Source organism: Peromyscus californicus, unplaced genomic scaffold (assembly GCF_007827085.1).
Source record: "Peromyscus californicus insignis strain IS unplaced genomic scaffold, ASM782708v3 Scaffold_11__1_contigs__length_118956290, whole genome shotgun sequence".
Lineage (NCBI taxonomy): Eukaryota > Metazoa > Chordata > Mammalia > Rodentia > Cricetidae > Peromyscus > Peromyscus californicus.
Window position 1 is genome coordinate 117,730,886 of NW_026294402.1, and position 20,610 is coordinate 117,751,495.

A 20,610-nucleotide genomic window follows, 5' to 3' on the forward strand; every position below is an offset into this window, starting at 1 on the left:
ACACCTCTGCGCAGCAGCAACAGTTGCACTGGGCTTGTGCTGTAAGAAGTCTGGAAGGCAGAGTCAGGACCTCCAGGGTCAAGTCATTCCCCACAAGGGGTCAGAAGCTTCCAAGGCATCTGCACACATTAACAGGCTAGAACTGGCTCAGGCAAGAGGCTGTCTGAAGCCTCACGAAACTTAGTTGGGTTTCCTGAGGAGGCCAAGTAAGAGGAGTCTGGAAAATGTTACTGTAGGACAGGACATGGGGTTGGAGGGTGGGTAGTTCTAGAAGCTCTACCAAACACTAGCAGAGATGGAGTGTACTTTTTCAAGCTGTAGGAAATATAGTAGCTTGGCAGACTTGGGTCTGCTGGGCTACCTTAGTCACCCTGGTGGGTTCCTATCAGTTTGCCTCAGATGAGCAGAGGTTTCATACTGCTCTATGCTGCTCTTGTTCTTCCCCATCACTCCAAGGGCTTCTCATGACACAGGCATGCTGCCAACAAGCAATGCTCAGAAATGCTAGCCTGGTCCCATGATCTCCAGGAGCAGGAAGGCAAGGCAAGAAAAGGAGGTTCGACACGGATGCAGAAGGAAACAGTCAGGACCAGCAACTCTACCACTTGTCTGTCTGCTCTGCCTCTTCTGTTACCAGTTCTAAAAATACACATGAAACACATGTGAATTATGTACATAATACATCGATAAACCCCAAACAAGGTTTCTCTGTGTATCCTGGAACTTGTTCATAGACCAGGCTGGCCTCAAACTCAGAGATCCACCTGCCTTTGCCTCCCGAGTGCTGAGATTAAGATTGTGTGCCACCACGCCCAGCCTTCCCATACACAGTTTTAAAGCAGACAAATAGTGCAGAGTGGTTTGCTCACTGTGCCCCAGGCCTCTGCTCCCCACAGATAGAGTCACCCACCACATCCTACTTCTTATCTTATAGGCATGTCTTCCCCATACAGTGAGTTCTAGGGTCCTTAATGCTCTTTTCATCTGAGGAACAAACTCCTGAGAGTATCCACTCCTTGCCTAGGCTCCAGAGCAGGTCCTTTTCCACCCTACTGACTTCTAGGGAGGCGTTCAAGTGCATGCTTGAGTCAGTGAGAGCTCCATTAGAGAGACACCAAGTGGCCTCTGGCTCTGCAGGCTACGGAGGTTTTAAACAAGTTCTCAAAGCAAACTGTCCTTCACATTATGAAGAGACTGGAGTGGAAGAGCAGGAGGCCGGTTTCACAACGGGCTAAGGTGTGCTGGGCAACCAGATTAGACAAACACATGCTTGAGAGAAAGTGACTACAGTCCTTGAGGGTTGCATAAGTGGGTGGGTCCAAAATGTTTCCTGTTTTCAGGGATATGAAGTGCCAAAGCAGCGCTTCTCTTCTCCTTGGGCCAGAATGCATCACACAGGGAAGGCAGGGCTCTAGGGCCCAGGGCTGTAGAGACTGAGGTAAAGCAACAGTCAAGTCACTGACTACACCAAATGCCTACATGGAGGTATTTTCTGGTGCTGTGACTTCTAGACTCCCCTCCTATCTTTTATACCACTGTTTTAAAAACCAATGCTTCTCTTTCCCCCTTCTACCACTTCCTTGCCACTTTTCGGCACTCAAACCTTAGGAGACATTTACAAGTTCTTTGGCTTATATGCATTAACACATCTGCTCTTGGGTTGTGTTCCATCTCCAGGAGGCATAAGGACCCATCTTTGGTGTGTAGCCTTTAAGCAGCTAGCATAAATAAGCTCTCTTACCTATCCTGGGTTCTGGACCAACATAAGAGACATAATCACGTCTCACAGCAACTATTTCTCTCCTTGCAGCACCACTTATCACAATCTTAAGTATCCCCGCCCTGCCTGGGTGGAGAGACTCTGGGCTTAGGGCTATTTCTAGTCCACCCCTGTAAGCTAGAGTTGAGCCCAAGGCTTAGCCTGGCTGGGTCTGAGTAGGAAGGCTACAGCTCAGACAAGATAAGCAGACCTAGAAAATGGGTGGAACCACAATGGAATACAGTAAGAGGCCTAGGGAGCCAAGGTTTCATATACAGGTCTTCATTATATACCTCACTGACTGACAAAATTGTAGGCAAACTAATAGCATCTTGCACTCTAGCCTAAAACAGTTCTGAAGAGACGGTGCAGCCAAGTTAAGAACAGAACAGAGATCTCAGGACCAATCTCCATTTTGTGTGTGGTGAAGAAACAGGCCCTCCAAATAAATCTGGGCCCTCGTCCTGTCCCTCAGGTGAACACCAGGTCACATGAAGATGTGTTTGGTGACAGTGAGGGCTGGAAGACTAAGCAAGAGGAGTCGTCAGGGTTCTAGGAAGCTGATGAGGGCTCAGCCTCAGTGTGTATGTTGGAGGGTGGTACAGGGAGCACAGGGTGTGAGGCCCAACCAAGGCTAGGCTTTGCTTCCCCTGGGAAAATATCAGGTAAGCCCAAGGCCTTGGCTCTATATTAACATAAACACATACAGGTTTCTACAGCCTTCCCTGGTCCTTACAAATGGGAGGACTCTAACGGAATGAAAGCAGCCTGGGGTTATAGGGCTTCTCCTGGAAGGAAAGGCCCGTCTACAGATGCAGGGCTAGAAGGCATACTCTAGATCAGTGGTCCTCAACCTGTGGGTTGCTACCCCTTGGAGGGGGTGTCAAATGACCATTTCACAGGGGTTGCATGCCAGATATCCTCCATATCAGACATTTGCATTATGATTCATAACTAGCAAAATTACAGTAATAAAATAGTAATGAAAATAATTTTATGGTTGAGTGTTACCATAACATGAGGAGCTGTATTAAAGGGTTGCAGCATTAGGAAGGTTGAGAACCACTGCTCTGGATGGAAGGTTTGTGTGTGGCTATAATCCCCACCAGAGTTCTGGGAATGGAGACAATATCAACCTCTACAGACTCCAGAAATAGGTCCATGTGTGGACCTCTACCTGAGGACAACACACACACAGCTCTCTCTGACCAGGACCAGGTAACAACCTCTGGGCAAACAGACCATCAAAAAACCCAATCTGTATCATGTTTTAGGAACCCTGCTTATCCTAACCAGGGTTCTGCGATAGCCTGGGCTACCATGCACCATCACAAAACAGCAGCTGGCAGCACACATTTCTGGGGGCAGATGCAGGCAATTCAGCACCCTCACTAGGTTACTCTGAACCAGCAGCTCTTGCTTTGTACGAACTGTTAACTAGCACTTGGATGCTCACTTTGGATCACTTTGGGGGGGAAGTGAAGAGGCATGGTAGCTGCATTAAAGAAAACACCAGGTGCTGGGCCATCGCGAAGAAAGGAACCACTGCGGTGGCATGAAAGCGGTTTCCTAACAAAGTTAATCCTCTGGTTTCTGGCCCAGCCTTTACAAACTGTGCATATCTCTAACCCCATTCACTAGGAGCTTTTACTTATTGCCGGCCACTCACAGCTATTTACATTAGATCCTCACAATGAGGAAGGAACCACCCCTATTTACAGAGGAGAAAAGTGTGCCCCATAGAGACGAAGACTTGGCCTGAGAATTGCACTGGACTTAAAACACTGACCTCTCCAGCTTCAAGGTCAGGCCTCCAGGGTGGCAGAAGGGTAATAAATGCCATCTCAAGCACAAGGAGCAAACTTCAACAGACCTCAAAGGCAAGTTAACCCAAGACAGAAGTCCTCAGTAAAAGCAATGTTTCTCAGTCAAACACTTACACAGCTGCCATTGTGTGAATCACTTCCAAGCTGGAGTTCTAGGTAAAGTCAGAGCCCCACAAGGACTGAGAGCCAGAACGGGCAGGATCCAGACCTGTCTCAAGTATCCACTTGCTGTGTGACTTTAAAGCAATCACTTGACACCATGAGGCTAGCTTCCCCATCTAGGGCATCACCCATCCAACAGTACCTTCTCTCCAGGGGTGGCCATGAAGATGGAAATAGGATTGGTGATGAGGAGAGAGGGTAGACTGAGGTTCCTGGAACAGAGCAGGACTGGGGAGCTGACTAACATCTGGATGATAGAGACAGAGCGTTTCATAAGGCTGCACAGAAAAGACCTTTCAGCCACTCAGTGATCTCTTGTTCACGCACAAGCTCTCCACCTGCAGTGTCTCAGGCTAGCAAAGCTCATTCCTCCAAACACAAAGCATATCTGCTGTTGTAGGTGACATTGGAGGTCTCTGTAATTTGCCATTTATAGATCCCTGTAATGAAAAACTGCAATTTTGAACAAGATACCTTCTCATAAGGAGACTCAAAGAAGCTTGATACAATCAGAATACCTGTAACAGCTCGGAGGGAAAAGAGACTTCTGTTTGAGAGCCGTTCTTGCCACAAGCTCTGCAAGTGCTGCTTCAAGGAAAGCCTGAGAGATGCCTTTGTCTCAAGTACTGTACGCTCACAGGTTTGCCCAAGCCGTGAGATCATCAGGAAATCAGGAGTCCCTCCACCTTACATACACTGAAACAGAGGCTGCATCAGGCATCCCTCCCCCAGTCCAATGCCTTTTCTACCTGAGTGGTCACTCCTTGCCTGTGTGGGACACTCAGAAGTCCCAGTGATGGCCGGGTGCTGAGGAGAGAGCACGGTACCTGCAGTGGTGGGCCCGATCGGGCTTGATGCTGCAGCACTTGGGGCACTTGTACACCACCTGCCCAGGCTTCAGTTGAAGGCTCTCGATGAACTCTTTAGTGGCATTTCCTTTGGGCACTGCCCCCTAAGAGAAGAGGGAAGGCCATCAGCGTCAGCTGTCATTCTGTAGTGGAGGCAATCACGTCAAAGCCCCCACCACCACCACCAGGCTCTGTGTTCCAAATCACATCAATACAAAGAATTTTCCCAAGGAATTGCTGTTGTATGATGTTTTGTTTGTATTCTGACAAATAAAGCTTGCCTGGATATCACAGGGCAGAGCTAGCAACTAGTTAACCATAGAGGCAGGCAGTGGTGGTACACACCTTTAATCCTAGCACTTAGGAAGACAAAGCAAAAAGATCAGAGAAGCAGAGCAACCAGATACCAGAAACTTCTTACCTCTACCAATCCTCAACCTGAACGGGCTGAGATCCTGTCTCTATCTGCCTTATATTCTTGTCTCCACTTCCCAAGTGCTGGGATCAAAGGCGTGTGCCACCACCACCTGGCTCTGTTTCTCTTTTAGATTGGTTCAATCTCTTGTAGCCCAGGGTGGCCTTGAACTCCTGCTTCCTCCTCCCAACTAGGTATTAAAGGTGTGTGCCACCACTGCCTGGCCTCTATGGTTAACTAGTGGCTAGCTCTGCCCTCTGATCTCCAGGCCAGCTTTATTTGTCAGAATACATACAAAGTATCATACAACAAACTGCTACTAGGTCACACTGACCCCATGGTTAATTTCTTACTTTCATTTGTTAACACTGTTTGTGTTGATCTATTCTTTCCCCCCTGGGAATATCACAGTAGTAGTTTGGCTCACTGACTATGATTTCTGGGAAGAGCACTGACTTTGGGAGAGTCCATTGGTGAGTGCCATATCCCACAGCACACCTTTCCCATGCCAAAATGTGGTGCTTGACACTCACTGGGGTCTCTTTCGCTTTATTATTTTTTTAACCTAAGTGACTATTCTGAAGAGCCATGGCCCTTGGGTATCTAACATGTTATTTCATGCTGATAATACACAAATACTTGGTACTCTGGTTCTAGAGTCTGTTTGGACTCAGCACACATCTGGACAGAAGGACCAACTTGAACAGGGTCTCAATAGCCAGTGCCACCAAGTACCTACCTGGAGCTAAGCCCTGGGCTCACCACTCATCACTATGGACTCAGTCTCCAGGACTCACATTGTTTTTCCTCCCATGTGTCCACCTCCTGCTTACTTTCCCAACAGGTGCAGGGGTTTGTGTGCTGTAGAAGTTACTGTGTTAAGAGATCAGAGGAAGCCAGTCAGTGGTGGTGCACACCTTCAATCCCAGCACTTGGGAAGCAGAGGCAGGTGCATCTCCAAGTTCAAGGCCAGCCTGGTCTACAGAGTGAGTTCCAGGACAGCCAGGGCTACACAGAGAAACCCTGTCTCAAAAAATCCAGAGAGAGAGAGAGAGAGAGAGAGAGAGAGAGAGAGAGAGAGAGAAGGGGACAGGAAACAGCAGCCAATAACTAATAACCAGAGGATGGAAGCTTCAAGACACTAATGTCTACTGGCTGCTGGAAATGGAAGGGCATGCTCCTGGTAGAACCATGGGAAAGGGGGAACTGCAGAGCCCATGCCAGGCCACAGGTTGGGAGGGGGTTTCTTTCTAGGTGGCCCGGAGTCATCGGTGTTACAGGCAGAAGCTTAGGCCCCTGTGATCTGTGAGCCAGATAAGAAAATGGACGGACAGAGTGACTACTGACGGTTCACGAAGTGAAGGGAAGCTCAGACACGAGACATGACAAAGCATATGGAGCAGAACTAGTGTCAACTGTGGTCGGGGTGATGACAGAAGGAGAGCAGGGAAACACCAACAAGGGATGAACTTTCAGGTGCTGGTTACTTGTAAGCCATGCAGAGTATCAGAGGCAAGGTGGGAAGGAGCTGACCAGGACAGCCGGTGTCAGCCATGTCTCAGGAACCTGTAGGACACCTGGGAAAAGGTGTCCAGCAGGATGGTTGGGGACACAGATCAAGAAGAAAAGAGCAGTCAGTGGCACAGCACGGGTACTAAGTAGGCCTGCTTGAAGCCTAAGTTCCACACTTGACGCTGGTGCAGCAACACAGGTGCCATCACTGGGCCTCTGCTTTCTAACAGTGAGCCAGGACCCACTTATCCTCGCCTGGAAGGAAGGTGAGGGCTACAGTACACAGCGAGGTTATGGGAGGCACTTGGATGTACTTTCCACAGCTGAGTGCTCAGGGTATGATCACTCACATTTGGAGTCCAGTACTGCACCAACGCTGTGGAGCTCTACAGTATGCCTAGACTCACAGCAAGGAGCAAAACAAAGCCTGTACACCTCTGTTGAATGTGAATGACGGGGCTTCGCACAGAGCACCACCTTCCCCCACCCCCTAACGCTGACAAACCAACAGGCCAGTGAGGCAGAAGGGACAAGAACCGACTGTCAGGATCTATCCTGGAAAACTTTAGGAGGGGATACCACTTAAGAAATGCCAAGATGCATACAAGCTGTAGTTTGCTTTTGTCAAGGAGATATTCTACAGGGAACAGACTCCAGCTAAGCAATAGTTCTACGCTGCAAAGAGAGGCTATGTTAGGAGCTGTAGGGCGCACAGACACAGATGCAGTGAGGCAGGCGAGGGGAGTACCTAGTGAAGGTACCAGCCCCCAGAATTTGCTGTAAACCTTAAAGAGCCCACACAGGGCTGCCAGAGGAAGCCCCTTTGTAAGGGTAACAGGAGTCTCATGTAAATATTCTCATTATTGTTTATTAGTCAGCTGGTAATTATAGCTTTCCTGAAAGTGTGCCTCTCTGGTGTGCTTCCAATTGCATAAACCTCCCAGAAGACTAGTTCCCATCAGGGCAAGACCCCACCTACCCAGCCACCTGAGCCAGTCCTAGCCAAGGACCAGCTGCTGGCCCTGGTGAGGATCCTGTGATGCAAGCGCCACCCCAGAATTGGCTATTCCACACTTGCCTGCTTCAGTCTAAGGCCTGGAAGCTGTTCCTACCTCCTGGTGAGGAATTCTGTGTTTTGTTGAGTGTAGTAGTCCTTGATTGGTGAGGGCATGGGTAGGAACTCTGCCTGAGACACTCTTTCCACTCTCATCCTTACCCACCTCATGGGAATGCCCTGAAGCTGCAGATCCCTGGAGCCTGCATATTCAAACACACTGAGTTTTCTTCTCATTTCTAAAGTGATAAATATTTCTTTATGGTTTTTAAAAAGGAAATACAGATAAGAAAAGGGAAAAGGAAAAAATCCGATTTGATCACCCAAGAGGAATATTACCTACACTGTGAAGCATATATGTAACACGAATCTTAAAAGGTCTTATAATAAAAAACCCAGAGCCAGATATTGGGCTGAACGCTGAAAGATCAGAGAAGCACAACAGCCAGCCACTAGCTTACTTCTACAAAATCCTCAGCCTCAAGGGAGTGAGTTCCCGTTTCCTCAGGCCTTATATACCTTTCTGTGTCCTGCCATATCACTTCCTGGGATTAAAGGCGTGTGTCACCACTGCCTGGCTCTGTTTCTCTCATGGAGCCCAGTGTGGCCTTGAACTCACAGAGATCCAGATGGATCTTTGCCTCCCAAGTGACAGGATTAAAGGTGTGTGCCACCACTGCCTGACCTCTATGTTTAATCTAGTGGCTGGCTCTGTCCTCTGATCCTCAGGAAAGTTTCATTGGGGTACACAATATATCACCACACATATATTACAGTCTTTTCTTTTGGTACACAGTAGGCTGAAAACACTTCAAACCACAGTTGCAAAACATGAATCAGCCTCATCACAAAGTCAGGTAAAACATGGTTGACTCAGTCCACAGGAAGCATAAAGCTGCTGGAGGTTTCCTGTCCTGGGCATGGCATAGCTCTCTACCCTCTTGCTCAGTGGTATCCTGGCTGCCACATGTTATCCAGGCTAGAAATCTAGAGGCCACCTTCAGTTCTTCTCAGTTTACTACATCCTGTACCTCCTCTGCTGGGCTACTTCTACCTAAGTCTGAACCCTAAAACTGTCCTCAATCCCATGCTCCCCTCCACATCACTATAACAGGCTTTCTTAGCCCTGACTGCCTCTGATTATTTCCAGGGCAAACATTCTAAATTGTAAATGGCCACGTGATTCCTGGCATAAAGCGTTCATTAGCTCCCTGGTGACCATGGATCAGAGTCTGAACTCTTGGGCTGGGTACACAGGCCACACCTGACCCTGGCCCCAAACTAGTTCTGGGTCCTTCCTGACACAGTGCTGCCCCGTATATGCCTTGGCTTTTGCAAAGGCACTACATACATCTCAAGCTTCTTTTCTGCCCCCAGAACATGTTAGCACCATCTGAAGCCCTCTAGGAAGCTTGGCAGGCAGTATTCAAAGTCTTCTGTACCCATTTCAAAACCACTGGAGCTCCTTCTGTCTTCTTCCTGACAGCCTAAAAGTGGGGCATCACTCACAACAGGACCCACAGGCAACCTTGATTCCCACAGTCTAAACTGGTATTCTAACACATAACATATAATTACATACTGCATCTCCAACATGACTTGAATTCCCAAGAAGACGATGTCTTTCAACCTATAGCTTAGGAAATTGCTCAGAGCCTGGTATTAGGCCTGCATTTAACACACCCAAGCCAGACAATAATGATTCAACAGACAAGTTATTGAGGCTTATACAGTTCAGGCACAGTCCCAAATGCTTAGTGACTAAAAACATTTGGCAGTTATGACAATAAATCTATGAGGCAGAGACTATGTGATCCCTCATTTTATAGTAGAAGTGAGTAGAGCAGAGTCACACAGCTCCTAAGACAATGTGATTAAGGGTCAGCAGATTGCAGATCCAGGCCCATGCAACAGTCAAGGCACAAACATATTTATCAGGTAGTTCTAAGAGACTTGGAAAAGCTTTCTTTTTCTTTATTGCTTTGATGCTATCTATCACACTCTACTGCCAATGACTATAGTACGTGAATATGAAGATTAAAACAAGACAATGAGGTTTGTTTCAATGTCTACAATAGGGCACACGAAAGGAAAGCAGTGGAGATAAGAAACTCCCAACAAGAGTTTGAAGAAGAAAGAGGAGGAGAGGGGAAGAGAAACAGAGGCAGCACAGGTGGATCTCTATGCGTTCAAAACCAGTCTGGTCTACAAAGTGAGTGCCAGGCCTGCCAGGGTTACACAATGAGATCCTATTGCAAAAGAGAAAAAAAGAGATGGGGCTGGAAAAATGGCTCAGGGGTTAAAAGTACTTGCTGCTCTTGCAGAGGATCTGAGTTCAGCACCCACACAAGGTGGCTCACACCACCTATTAACTCTAGCTCCGGGGGGAATCCAACACCTCTAGCCTCCACAGGCACTGGCACAAATGTGTACATACCCACTTAGACATACATACATACACATAATTAAAAATAATAAATGCCTTTGAAAAGAAAGAATATGTATCATTAATTCTTTCAAATGATATCAAGGACTTGGCATTGCTGTCCACTTGCAGCAAGAGGAATGAGAGGTACTGTTGTTATCTCAAGGCTGGTGTTAACATATGCATACCTGTTGGTCTGGAAGAAACACCCTCTCACAGCTAGCACCCCCAGGAAAAGGGTGGCCACTATCTGTATATAAAGAGTGGAGGTAGGTGACGCACAGGTAGGATCCTTTTCCCCTCTCTGGAGCAAGGAGGGCTTTCTTCTTCTTTTGTAGATTGTTCAGAGGCAGGTGTGAAGAGCCCCTTGTCACAAAAAGGATGTTGAACTCCACAGTGATCCTGGATGACCCCACCCAGCTAAGGGAACACACCAGAATAACATCTCCACAAAGGAATACCAGGTAAATTAAACTGAGCCCCAATTTTCCAAGGATGACTTGAACAGTGGAGACTAAAAGTGGTCTGAGACAGTGTTCACAGGGTAGGACTTGAAGGGGGACACTGGCAGGCAGACATTAATTTTCTTCCTTAGTGTGGTCAAATTGAGCAGATTTGTATGACACCTTTCCTCAGCTCTCAGATTTGAAATAATTCATGGGGTTAATAAATGATTAGGCCCAAGGAAAGGAGAGGCAGGAAAGAGCCAACCACAGGGAGTCATGCAATTGTAGCAACTGTGCAACGTGTGGCTTGCACTTCCTGGCAGCGGGGACTGTGCCTCCGTTTTCAGCGTCTTCTGGGAAAGACACTGTCCCAGAATGCAGAACCAGAGTGTATCTGGAGCTGGAAAGGAAGTGGTGGATTCACAGCCAAAGGCTCCAAAACACATCCCTACCTACCACTGCCTCTTCAATTACGGTAGGGTCTCCTGGAACATAGAGCCCATACGGTCAAGCAGTGTGAACAGCAGCCTTTCTCCTATTCCAGGCCCGACTCAAAGCAAGCAACTTTCTGAGTCACTTAGTATATGGACTCTAGTAACACACCAAAAAGGAGAATGTGTTGTCTCCAGAATCATATAGTCACAATGAAAGTTGCACTTCTTTCTTGGTGGTAGGAGGGGCCAGGTGCAATAAATTATCCTTCACCCCAGAAGGAATATCTCCATGTGCTCCGTACCACCAGATTCCTAGAAATTTCACTGATGTAGAAGGCCCTTGAATTTTGGTTGGATTTATTCCTTATCCTCTGCTGTCCATATGTGCTACCAACAAGTCCAAAGTGCTACCTCCTGCTTTCTTGGTCCAATCAGCATGTCAATACTTTGGGCCAGTGTGATATTTTGTGGAAAAAACAGATGTTCAAGCTCCCTTTGAACTAGGTTATGACACAGGGATAGAAAGTTAACAACTGGGCTGGAGAGATGGCTCAGCGGTTAAGAGCACTGGCTGTTCTTCAAGAGGTCCTGAGTTCAATTCTCAGCAACCACATGGTGGCTCACAACCACCTCTAGTAGAATCTGATACCCTCTTCCGGCATAAAGTTGTATATGCAGATAGAGCACTCATCTACATAAAATAAATAAAGAAATCTTTAAAAAAGAAAAAAAGAAAAGTTAACAACCCCTGAGGTAAAACTGCAAAGGGATATTGATGGTCTGGCCAACTGAAAGTCAATTGCTTCTGGTGGTTGTGGTGATACTTTGTGTATGCTCTAACAAATAAAGCTTGCCTGAAGATCAGAGGGCAAAGCCAGCCATTAGTTAGCCATAGAGGCCAGGCAGTGGTGGCACACACTTTTAATCCCAGCACTTGGGATCTTATGCCTTTGCTCCCAGTATTTGGGAGGCACACATGCCTTTAATCCCAGTACTAGGGAGGTGGAGACAGGAAGTGATATGGCTGGGCGGAGAGAGGAATATAAGGCAGGAGGAGACAGGAGTTCAGGTTCTTTCAGGGTTTTGTAGAGGTAAGAACTAGTGGCTGGCTACTCTGCTTCTCTGATCTTTCAGCTTTCACCCTGATATCTGACTCCAGGTTATTGTTAAGACCAATTAAGATTCATGCTACAGGGGGTCCTTACAGACAGGTATTGGGAAGAAGGCATTGCTAGATCAAAAGCTGCATATCACACACCAGGAGATGTGTTAACTGGCTCAAGTAAGGACACCACATGTGGTACATCAACTGCAGTCAAAATCACTACTTGATTAAGTTGGTGATAGTCAACTATTGTTCTCCATAATCTCTTTTGCACAGGCCAAATAGGAGAGTTAAAAGATGATATGGCCGGGCGGTGGTGGCGCACGCCTTTAATCCCAGCACTCGGGAGGCAGAGGCAGGCGGATCTCTGTGAGTTCGAGGCCAGCCTGGGCTACCAAGTGAGTCCCAGAAAAGGCGCAAAGCTGGTGGCACTAATTTCTGCAATTCCTCCAGAGATATAATACTGGTTTTGGTTCACTATTTTCCTTGCAACTCCAATGGATTCCATTTGGCTTTTTCAACCATAATTGCTCTCACTCCACAGGTTAGAGAACCAACATGGGAATTCTGCCAACTTCAGTATATCTATCCCAATGATACACTCTGGAACTGGGGAAATAACCACAGGATGAGTTCCTGTGGAATCATTCCAGATTTCCAGAACATAGCAAAGTGCTGTGGGTGACATTACACAACCTCAGAGTGGGCAAGAAGAGCACACAGCATGGTCTGTTCTCACCACACACCTCCAGCCCAGAGTCTGAGGGAGGCGTCCATGTGCCTCTTGGTCCAGCTGTCCTCTCTCTGTTGAAAGGCCTATTTCTTCCCCAACTTCAAATGGTACCATTTCTGCTTTTCATACACTTGGAAGTAATTTCTCTCTTCCCCTTGCTGTGTGGATTCAACTACTGCTGTGCTACAGTCAACAACTAACTGATGAATAGTCCAAAAAGCCATCATGGCTTAACTGCTCTAGTGTTATATCTGGAGTAAAAACATACAAGTTGGAAATGGTACAGTAATTATCTAGTGGTAGACCTGCCTTCCCTTCTCTACCTCCCCCCACACCCCTTTCAGTGCTAACCAAAATGACATATAATGCAAATGCTGTTTATAAAATCAGGGTATAAACTATTCGCCAAAAATTATGGACAATATGAATTCTTGAGATATAAAATATCATCTCCTCTCCATTAGGAAACTTCCCAGAACACACTGTGACTCCACACTAGAAACAGACTCCATTTGCTGATTAACAAGAAGCCCCTAGCTGATCTGTGTTTGACCTGAGATCTGGATTCCAGACTATGCTTCCTAGGAGCTAGTGTGCCCTGGTGGTACCTTGCAGGCCTTACTTCTGCAGCTCCACTTCACTGTTTTACATAGGGGTTTTCATAAGTCATCACGTGCTTCAGACAGAAGCATGAAGATCCTGTCATGGGGCTTGTTTTCAAATGTTTGCCCCACTCATGGTAGTTCTATGACAGATTCTTCATTTATATCTATGGAGAGCTACTTGGTACTCAGGACTGTGGCTCTTGCCTACTGTGATGGTTAATTTTAAGTGCCACAGTCTAGAATCACCTGGAAGATAGTCTTAATTTGGGACTGTCTATATCCTGTTGACCTCTGAACATGTCTGGGGGATGGGAGAGATAACTTTTGATTACATTAGTTGATGTGGAAAGACCTACTCCAAAGCAGACAGCATCATTCATTCCCTGGGTTTAGGTCTTGAACTGTGTAAGAGTGGAGAAAGTAAGCTTGGCACAGCATACATGCATTTGTTTAATGTTCTCTGCTTTTGACTGTCTACTGTATTAACTTCCCTGCTATAATGGGCTGTAACCTGAACTTTGAGCTAAAATAAATTCTTCCCCAAATTGCTTTTGTCAGAGCATTTTATCACAGCAACAGGAAAGAAACCTACAATTGCTACCTAGGATTGGAAGCTGAGTCACAAAACAAGGTAAAAATCAGAAAAAATTTTTTCTGCAGGGCTGCCTGAGTAGGTCTCTGGAGAAGCTTCCATGCAGTAAGGAGGAAAGCACAGGTCTGTGGCAGCAGCCCAAGTGCCAGCAGGAGCTTTCTGGTGACATCCAGCTCCTCAGCCCTCCATACAACAATAAGTCTATCTTTCACCCTCCGATCCCAACTGGCTCACCTAATCTCTCTTCTTGTACCTAATATCTGGCAGTTTTGCCACAGAGAAGCTTTGGTTTGGCCTCCTAAATCTATTCCTTACTATCCTTTCTCATGCAACAAGTGGCACTAGCATCCATAGTTGTTCCTGCCCAAGCTGAACGTTTCCTTTGTGATCAATCTCCATTTGTCAGCTTTTTTCAGCCCTGGTTGAATTCAAGGGACCCAGGGGCATTTTCAAGTGTGTCAATACCTAGAGCTCTGCCCCAAGACTGATTAGAGTGGAACCCCTGAGGGCAGGGGACAGGCACCGGTACTTTAAAAAACTCTCTAAGGAATTCTTACTGTGTAGCCAGACTTAAGAATGAATCGGTGGCTTAAATAAGCTCCAAATCCAACAGCTTTTCTGCTTCTACCAAGATCCAAGCTAGTGCCATGTCTTCCCTAAACCACTGTCAATGCCCTGGTCTCATTCTTCTGCAACTCCCACCTGAACCTGACTACAAACACAACGCCATTATACCTATCTCACCTACAAGGTCTGGCATGATCCTGCCTCGTGGCCCTTCTCACTCTCCCTGTTCACCATGCTTTAGTCTCATACTCCATGCTCAGGTCTCTGCACCTCTTTTCTCTTCTGCCTGAATATCTTCTCATGCCCTGGCTTTTAGCTTCATGCTATTCAAGTCAGCTCCGATGGCATCACCATGGAGAGGCCTTCTTAGATTACCCTGGTCTAATGGGGTGCCCCTTTACAGCCCAGCACATCCTCCTATTGCTGTTCTGCTGTCCTTACAGCAATTAGCAATTACAGCCATGACCTCATTTATCACTGGAATATGAAGTTCCAGAGGGCAGGGGTTCTGTCTGCCTTTTTCTCAGTGGTACCTGCTGCTCATGAAGGAATCTTTTGCAGGGCTGGCACCCAATCAACACAACTGTTCATCCACCCATCAGTGCCCAGCAGGGCCCTGCACATTATTGCTACAGCCATCCTTGTCCAGTGATACTCTGGTCTTGTCACTCTTTAGTTAAGAATTCTTACAGCCAAACTCAGTAGCACACACACTCTCAGCAATTGGGAGGCAGAGGCAGGCAGACCTCTGTGAGTTTGAGATCAGCCTGGTCTACACAGTGAGTTCTGGAGCTACATAGTGAGAACCTATCTCGAAAAAAAAAAAATCTTGGGGCTCTAGACTCTTTTCTGTCCTATGTCCTCACCTGTCTTTTCAATAGAGGCATCTTGATGGGAGAGCTGGTATTGAACTGTGAGCTGAGCGGAAGAATATAATTTCCTCCATTATCTCCAACAGCAAGGGCATCACACAAATTTCTGAATAAATCCTTAGTTTTCTTAAGCTTTTTTATACCCTTGTGTATGGGGCACTTTCAAGAACCCAAGGGCTTCACCTCCTCAGGTGGTCATTGTTCTACTCTCCTGTAGGTAAGTAACATCAGCACCAGTCCACAGGCCCCAGGATATGAAGCCTCAGGCGGTTCTATCTGGACCAGCCACACAGGTAACTAACTGAGCCAGGAGGAAGCTGCTTTCCTTGGGAGGGATTAACAATCCACTTTCAAGAAGGGAACTGACTCAGGCCTGTGGTCTGTGCTTTGCTTTTCTGGGGCTCACAGAAACTGTGTGGCCATTAGCAGAACTTTCTTTTTCTCAATTTAATGGCTACCACCCACGTACCAAAACAGTTAATCCACAGGAGGGCTTTTACCCATGTGGTTGTTTCCCATACAACACAATGAAAAGTCAGAAGGGTTTAACATCAGGGTATAAAAAACATTCAGGGGCCTTTGCTTTACTTGATATATTTATCCCTAAGTCACTAAGTAGAACAAGTTTTACCTACAGATACCCAGAGGTGTCTGCTGTAGTGCCAAACAGACCTGGCCAGCTTTTCAGGAAAAAAAGAATCTTTTTTCCCCCTGACAAGGTGGCTCATTATGTAGTCCTGGCTGGCCTCGAACTCACAGGCATCTACCTGCCTCTGCCTCCTTGGGACTAAAGGTGTGCGCCACCCTACTCAAGCGAGAAAAAGAGGAATCTTGTGCAAGCTAAGTGAAGGCTAAATTCATGCAGGTCCTGAAACTGGATGTGGCTGTAACATCAAGCCAACCCAACTCAGTCCTCTTTTTCTTCACTTTCCCCTAGAATGCTTTCTGCTATGATCATATGGCCCAGTCTCTAAGGTTATCTGATTGCATCCTCCAAACAGAGGCTGGGTTTCCCTCCCTTGACACAGCAGGATCAACAAATATATACAGCAGTGTGTAGACAGTGCCATTCAACCTACCCCATATGCTTTAATACAGGCATTGGCCCCTCTTCCCTGGTCAGGGTCCCAAAAACTCTAACAAGAGGCAGCTCACTTTTCCATCCAGCCCTGGCTGTCCTTTTTCCACATTCCCAAGATCTATGGGGAGCATGCAGGTTACAGCCATGCTAGGGGCCAGAAGGATAGAATGTGGGCTGGTCAAAACAAGCCCAGACATACTCACGGGGTCCGTCAGCATGGCCCGGCAGTGTGAGGCCAGGGCCAAGAAGGCCAGCAGGTTGAACACAATTCCGTTGATGATGCTGTACACGTAGTCTCGGGATGGAATCAGCATGACAAAGAGGACTACAAACTCCGCATAGAGGACCAGAAACCAGGTGACAATGGCACAGGCAATGCCACAGCCATCGCGGATGAACCACATGGTTCCCGCAGGACCAGGGAAGGGAGGTGGGGCACACTTCTCTGGCTGGAGGTATTCTGGTTTCCGCTCAATGTCTCGGAAGTGATGGGTGGGGATAAGCATCATAAGCTATTCTGTCCATACTGGCATCTGAAAGGAAAGGAAGCAGAAATATGGTGTTATCTTAGCAACAAGGAGACTTCACAAGTGAATCACAGTGTGTATGTGCAGATTTTGCACAAACATTGCCTGAGCACCTTGTTCACTTAAGGGTTGTTCTCCCTGTCCCTGCCACTGTAAAGAAGAACACCTTTCCTAAACCTTCATATGGAAGGTGAGTATGAAAAGAGACCTGACAGGGCAATGCCTTGCCCAAGGGCAGACAGATCAGACAGCAATACAGCTACTGGGGTGGGACTAGAGCCCCAGTCTCCTTCGCTGGGAGGGCACCACTGTACAAATAGTCCATTAAATTACATCTGGGACAGCAAATGCTGGGGGAAATCTCTTGTGAAACAGACGAGCACTAAACTGAAATGGCTTGCTTTCTAGGACAAGAGCTCTGCTCTCTTTGTGAGTGATGGGGCAAATATTAGAGATGTTGGACAGTGTATTCATGGTTCCTATTACAAGATACTATTTGCTGCCCTGTAAAGCACTGCCCCTGCCAGGGTTGTTGGCTCCAGAGCTAGAGGGTTTTGGGGAGGGGCTCATGTTGAACATCCTGCATAGCTTACTGGCCATCCACAAATATTCTCTTGGTAAGACATTCTTTCCATTGGAAAAGGGATGGGTAAGCAACTTTCTTCCTAAGAGCTACAATACTGATCTCTGGAGATACAATAACTAACTGGGGGATGAAACAGAACAAAGTATAAGTATAAAGTATAAGCATGAAAATATTGTAAGGAAACCCACTACTTGTATTATTGTTTTGTTTTTTGAGACAGGGTTTCTCTGTGTAATAGCCCTGGCTGTTCTGAAACTTGATTTGTAAACCAGGTTGGTCTTGAATTCAAAGATTCACCTGCCTCCGCCTCCAAATTGCTGGGATTAAAGACATGTGCCACCATGTCTGGCTAAATAATAATTATTATTTTTAAAGAGAAGTAACTAAGAATCAATGTTGCATGCCTATCCATCCACAATGGGCTACAGGACAGAGAGAGTAGACCTCCTCTGTTCATCTCAGCTGCTAGCTTGTTGCAGCACCAACTAGAATTCTCAGTGAGAAACTGTGATGGCTCAGTCCATTCTCCAATATAGAAACCATGGAAAGCCACACATGGTACAGGTGGTAGGCAGGCAAATAACAGCTCAGCCTTTGGAGAGTAAGTCACTCTACAGTAGAAGAAATGACCCTGGCCCCACGATCCTCTGAAGGCTCTGGGCTTTCAAGGCTCTGTTACCCTATCCTAAACTCTTTGTTATGGTGATATTTTATTTGTACTGAAATGTGATTTTATTTGTATGTTAATAAATAAAGTTGCCTGGGGGTCAGAGCTAACAGCAAGCCATAGCAGAGCAAGGCGGTGTGGCGCATGCGTTTAATCTCAGCACTTGGTAGGCAGAGCTAGGTAGATCTCTGTGTGTTCAAGGATACAGGCAACAGACAGTGACGAGGCAGTCATGTGGTTGGTTTTACAACCAATGAGAAGGCAGAACAGAAAGTCTATATAAAGACAGACAGGAAGTAGGTCTCTTTCGGAGAGGTCTCTTGGCTTAAGAGGCTAGCTGCAACAGGCGGGTAAGGCTCTTAGCTCTGATCTCTTGGCTTTCTTCTTTGCATTGGTTCTGTGTTTCTTATTTAATAAGACGGTTGGTTAGATCTACACTTTGTAATTCTCCTTCTTTCCTTATCAGAAAGAACATCTGGATGGAACAGAGAATGGCCATGAAAGTCTGGGAAAGCTAAGGGTGGTGTAAAATGTTGCTCAGGCTGATCATGCACATAGTCTAGCTCTGCTCCAAATGTAGCACAAGATTAAAGACAGATGGGCAGCTAAGTATGTACCATGTGCCTGTCTAAAGGAACATCAGAGTAACAAATTAGAGTGACTGTCCTACAGCAGGTTTTACACAGTGCTGGGGAACAGTGTTGTGACATATACAGAGTAAGTAACTTTCTCAGGCGGAGTGACACAATGGCTCTTGGTCATTAACCAGGATTATCTAGCAGAGCAATCTTATTCTTGCTCTCTGGAGGAGAGTGACACTTCAGTACTGCCTGAACAACATAAAGGCATTAAAAGATGTAAGTTCACCTTCTGAAGCACTGAACAGACACTAGGAAACTGCAGACCAAGAATATCTGGGAACTGACCTGTGCCCAGCAGTGGTGGTATTGTGTTCCCCAAAATACTGTGCACCCTTATCTGGGGTCAAAGAACAGAACAGCCACTAGATACAAAGGCTAGAAAATGGTGGCACTCACACCTTTAATCCTAGCATTTCAGAGGCAGAAATCCCTCTGGATCTCTGTGAGTTCAAGGCCACATTGGAAACAGCCAGGCATGGTGACACATGCCTTTAATCCCAAGAAGTGAGCCTTTAATCCCAGGGAGTGATGGCAGAAAGCAGAAAGGTATATAAGGCGTGAAGACCAGAAACTAGACGCTTTAGCTGGTTAAACATTTAGGCTTTGAGCAGCACAGTTCAGCTGAGAGGCATTCAGTCTGAGGAAACAGGATCACCTGAGGAATTGGCGAGATGAGGAAGCTGTGGCTTGTTCTGCTTCTCTGATCTTCCAGCATTCACCCCAATAACTGGCCTCAGGTTTGATTTTATTAATAAGTACCTTTAAGATCCATGCTACACCCAGCAAACTCTAAAACCCTGAATTCCATTCAACTACAACTCAAATCCAATAAATAGCCAAAATGGCACAAGGAGTCAAAAGGCCAATAGAAGAGAAGTACTCTCCAGGGGCAGGCATTCTTCCATTGAGTGGATTTGCATGTTTATCACCTGTGCTCTAGTTACATTTAAACTCACCCCTACAGATTTCCTCTGGTGGCTTCAGCATTATGATGGAGAGCTGCCTAGTTAAGGTGTGGGCTGTATCAACATACAAGTCTTAAGTATTTACTCTGAGTCTTTACAGAAAAGTTGCTGAACCCTGTCAACCACTAAGTAAGAAACAGACCATCATGACTCAGGTTCCTCCACAATGGAGATGGTCAGTTACAAAACACTCCAACCCCCTGACAGAACATCCTCCTGTCATCTCTGCTAGTACTCCAATTATCACAGGGGTTGTAGTTTTTATAAATGGGAGACCACTAAAAATAAACTTCCAGTGACACAGGTAGTTAACTTCATTCTGCCCTTCAGGAGGTGTTCATTCTCAGTTGTATATGTAACAATGGTGTCAAGGACACTAAGGTTTTGCACATTGTTTTACTAAGGAATAAGCCCTTCTACACAAGCAAAGTTTCCCAAGCAACTGGGGCTTCTCCCCCCCCCCTTTTTTTTGGTGGGGGGCAAGGGTGGAGGATTGAGACAGGGTCTTGCTATGTAGCCTTGGCTAGCCTGAAACTCACAGAGATTCACCTGCCTCTGGATAAAAAGCATGTACCACCATGCCTGGCTAACTGGGACTTCTTTCAAAGCAGAAACACCTGTCAATCATTTGGATGGTTAGTGGAAATCATTAAAAAAATTTAAGAGAGAAAAGAAACAGAGAGAAAATCATTAAAAAAATTTAAGAGAGAAAATAAACAGAGAGGAAATCATTTAAAAAAATTTAAGAGAGAAGAGAAACAGAGAGAGGAAATCATTAAAAAAATTTA

General features: G+C 46.3%; 1 protein-coding gene across 2 annotated transcripts in view; it reads right to left on the reverse strand.

Moving 5' to 3' along the window:
- Positions 1 to 20,610, reverse strand: part of Zdhhc3 (zinc finger DHHC-type palmitoyltransferase 3) — a 49,760-nt gene that overhangs the window by 16,905 nt on the left and 12,245 nt on the right. For both annotated transcript variants that reach the window (XM_052725494.1, XM_052725504.1), the window contains exons 2-3: positions 16,640 to 16,969; positions 4,575 to 4,699 (exon numbers count right to left, since the gene is read on the reverse strand). In XM_052725494.1, coding sequence (XP_052581454.1) covers positions 4,575 to 4,699; positions 16,640 to 16,945 — 431 coding nt within the window. In that variant the 5' untranslated portion in view covers positions 16,946 to 16,969. The remainder of the gene's footprint in view (positions 1 to 4,574; positions 4,700 to 16,639; positions 16,970 to 20,610) is intronic.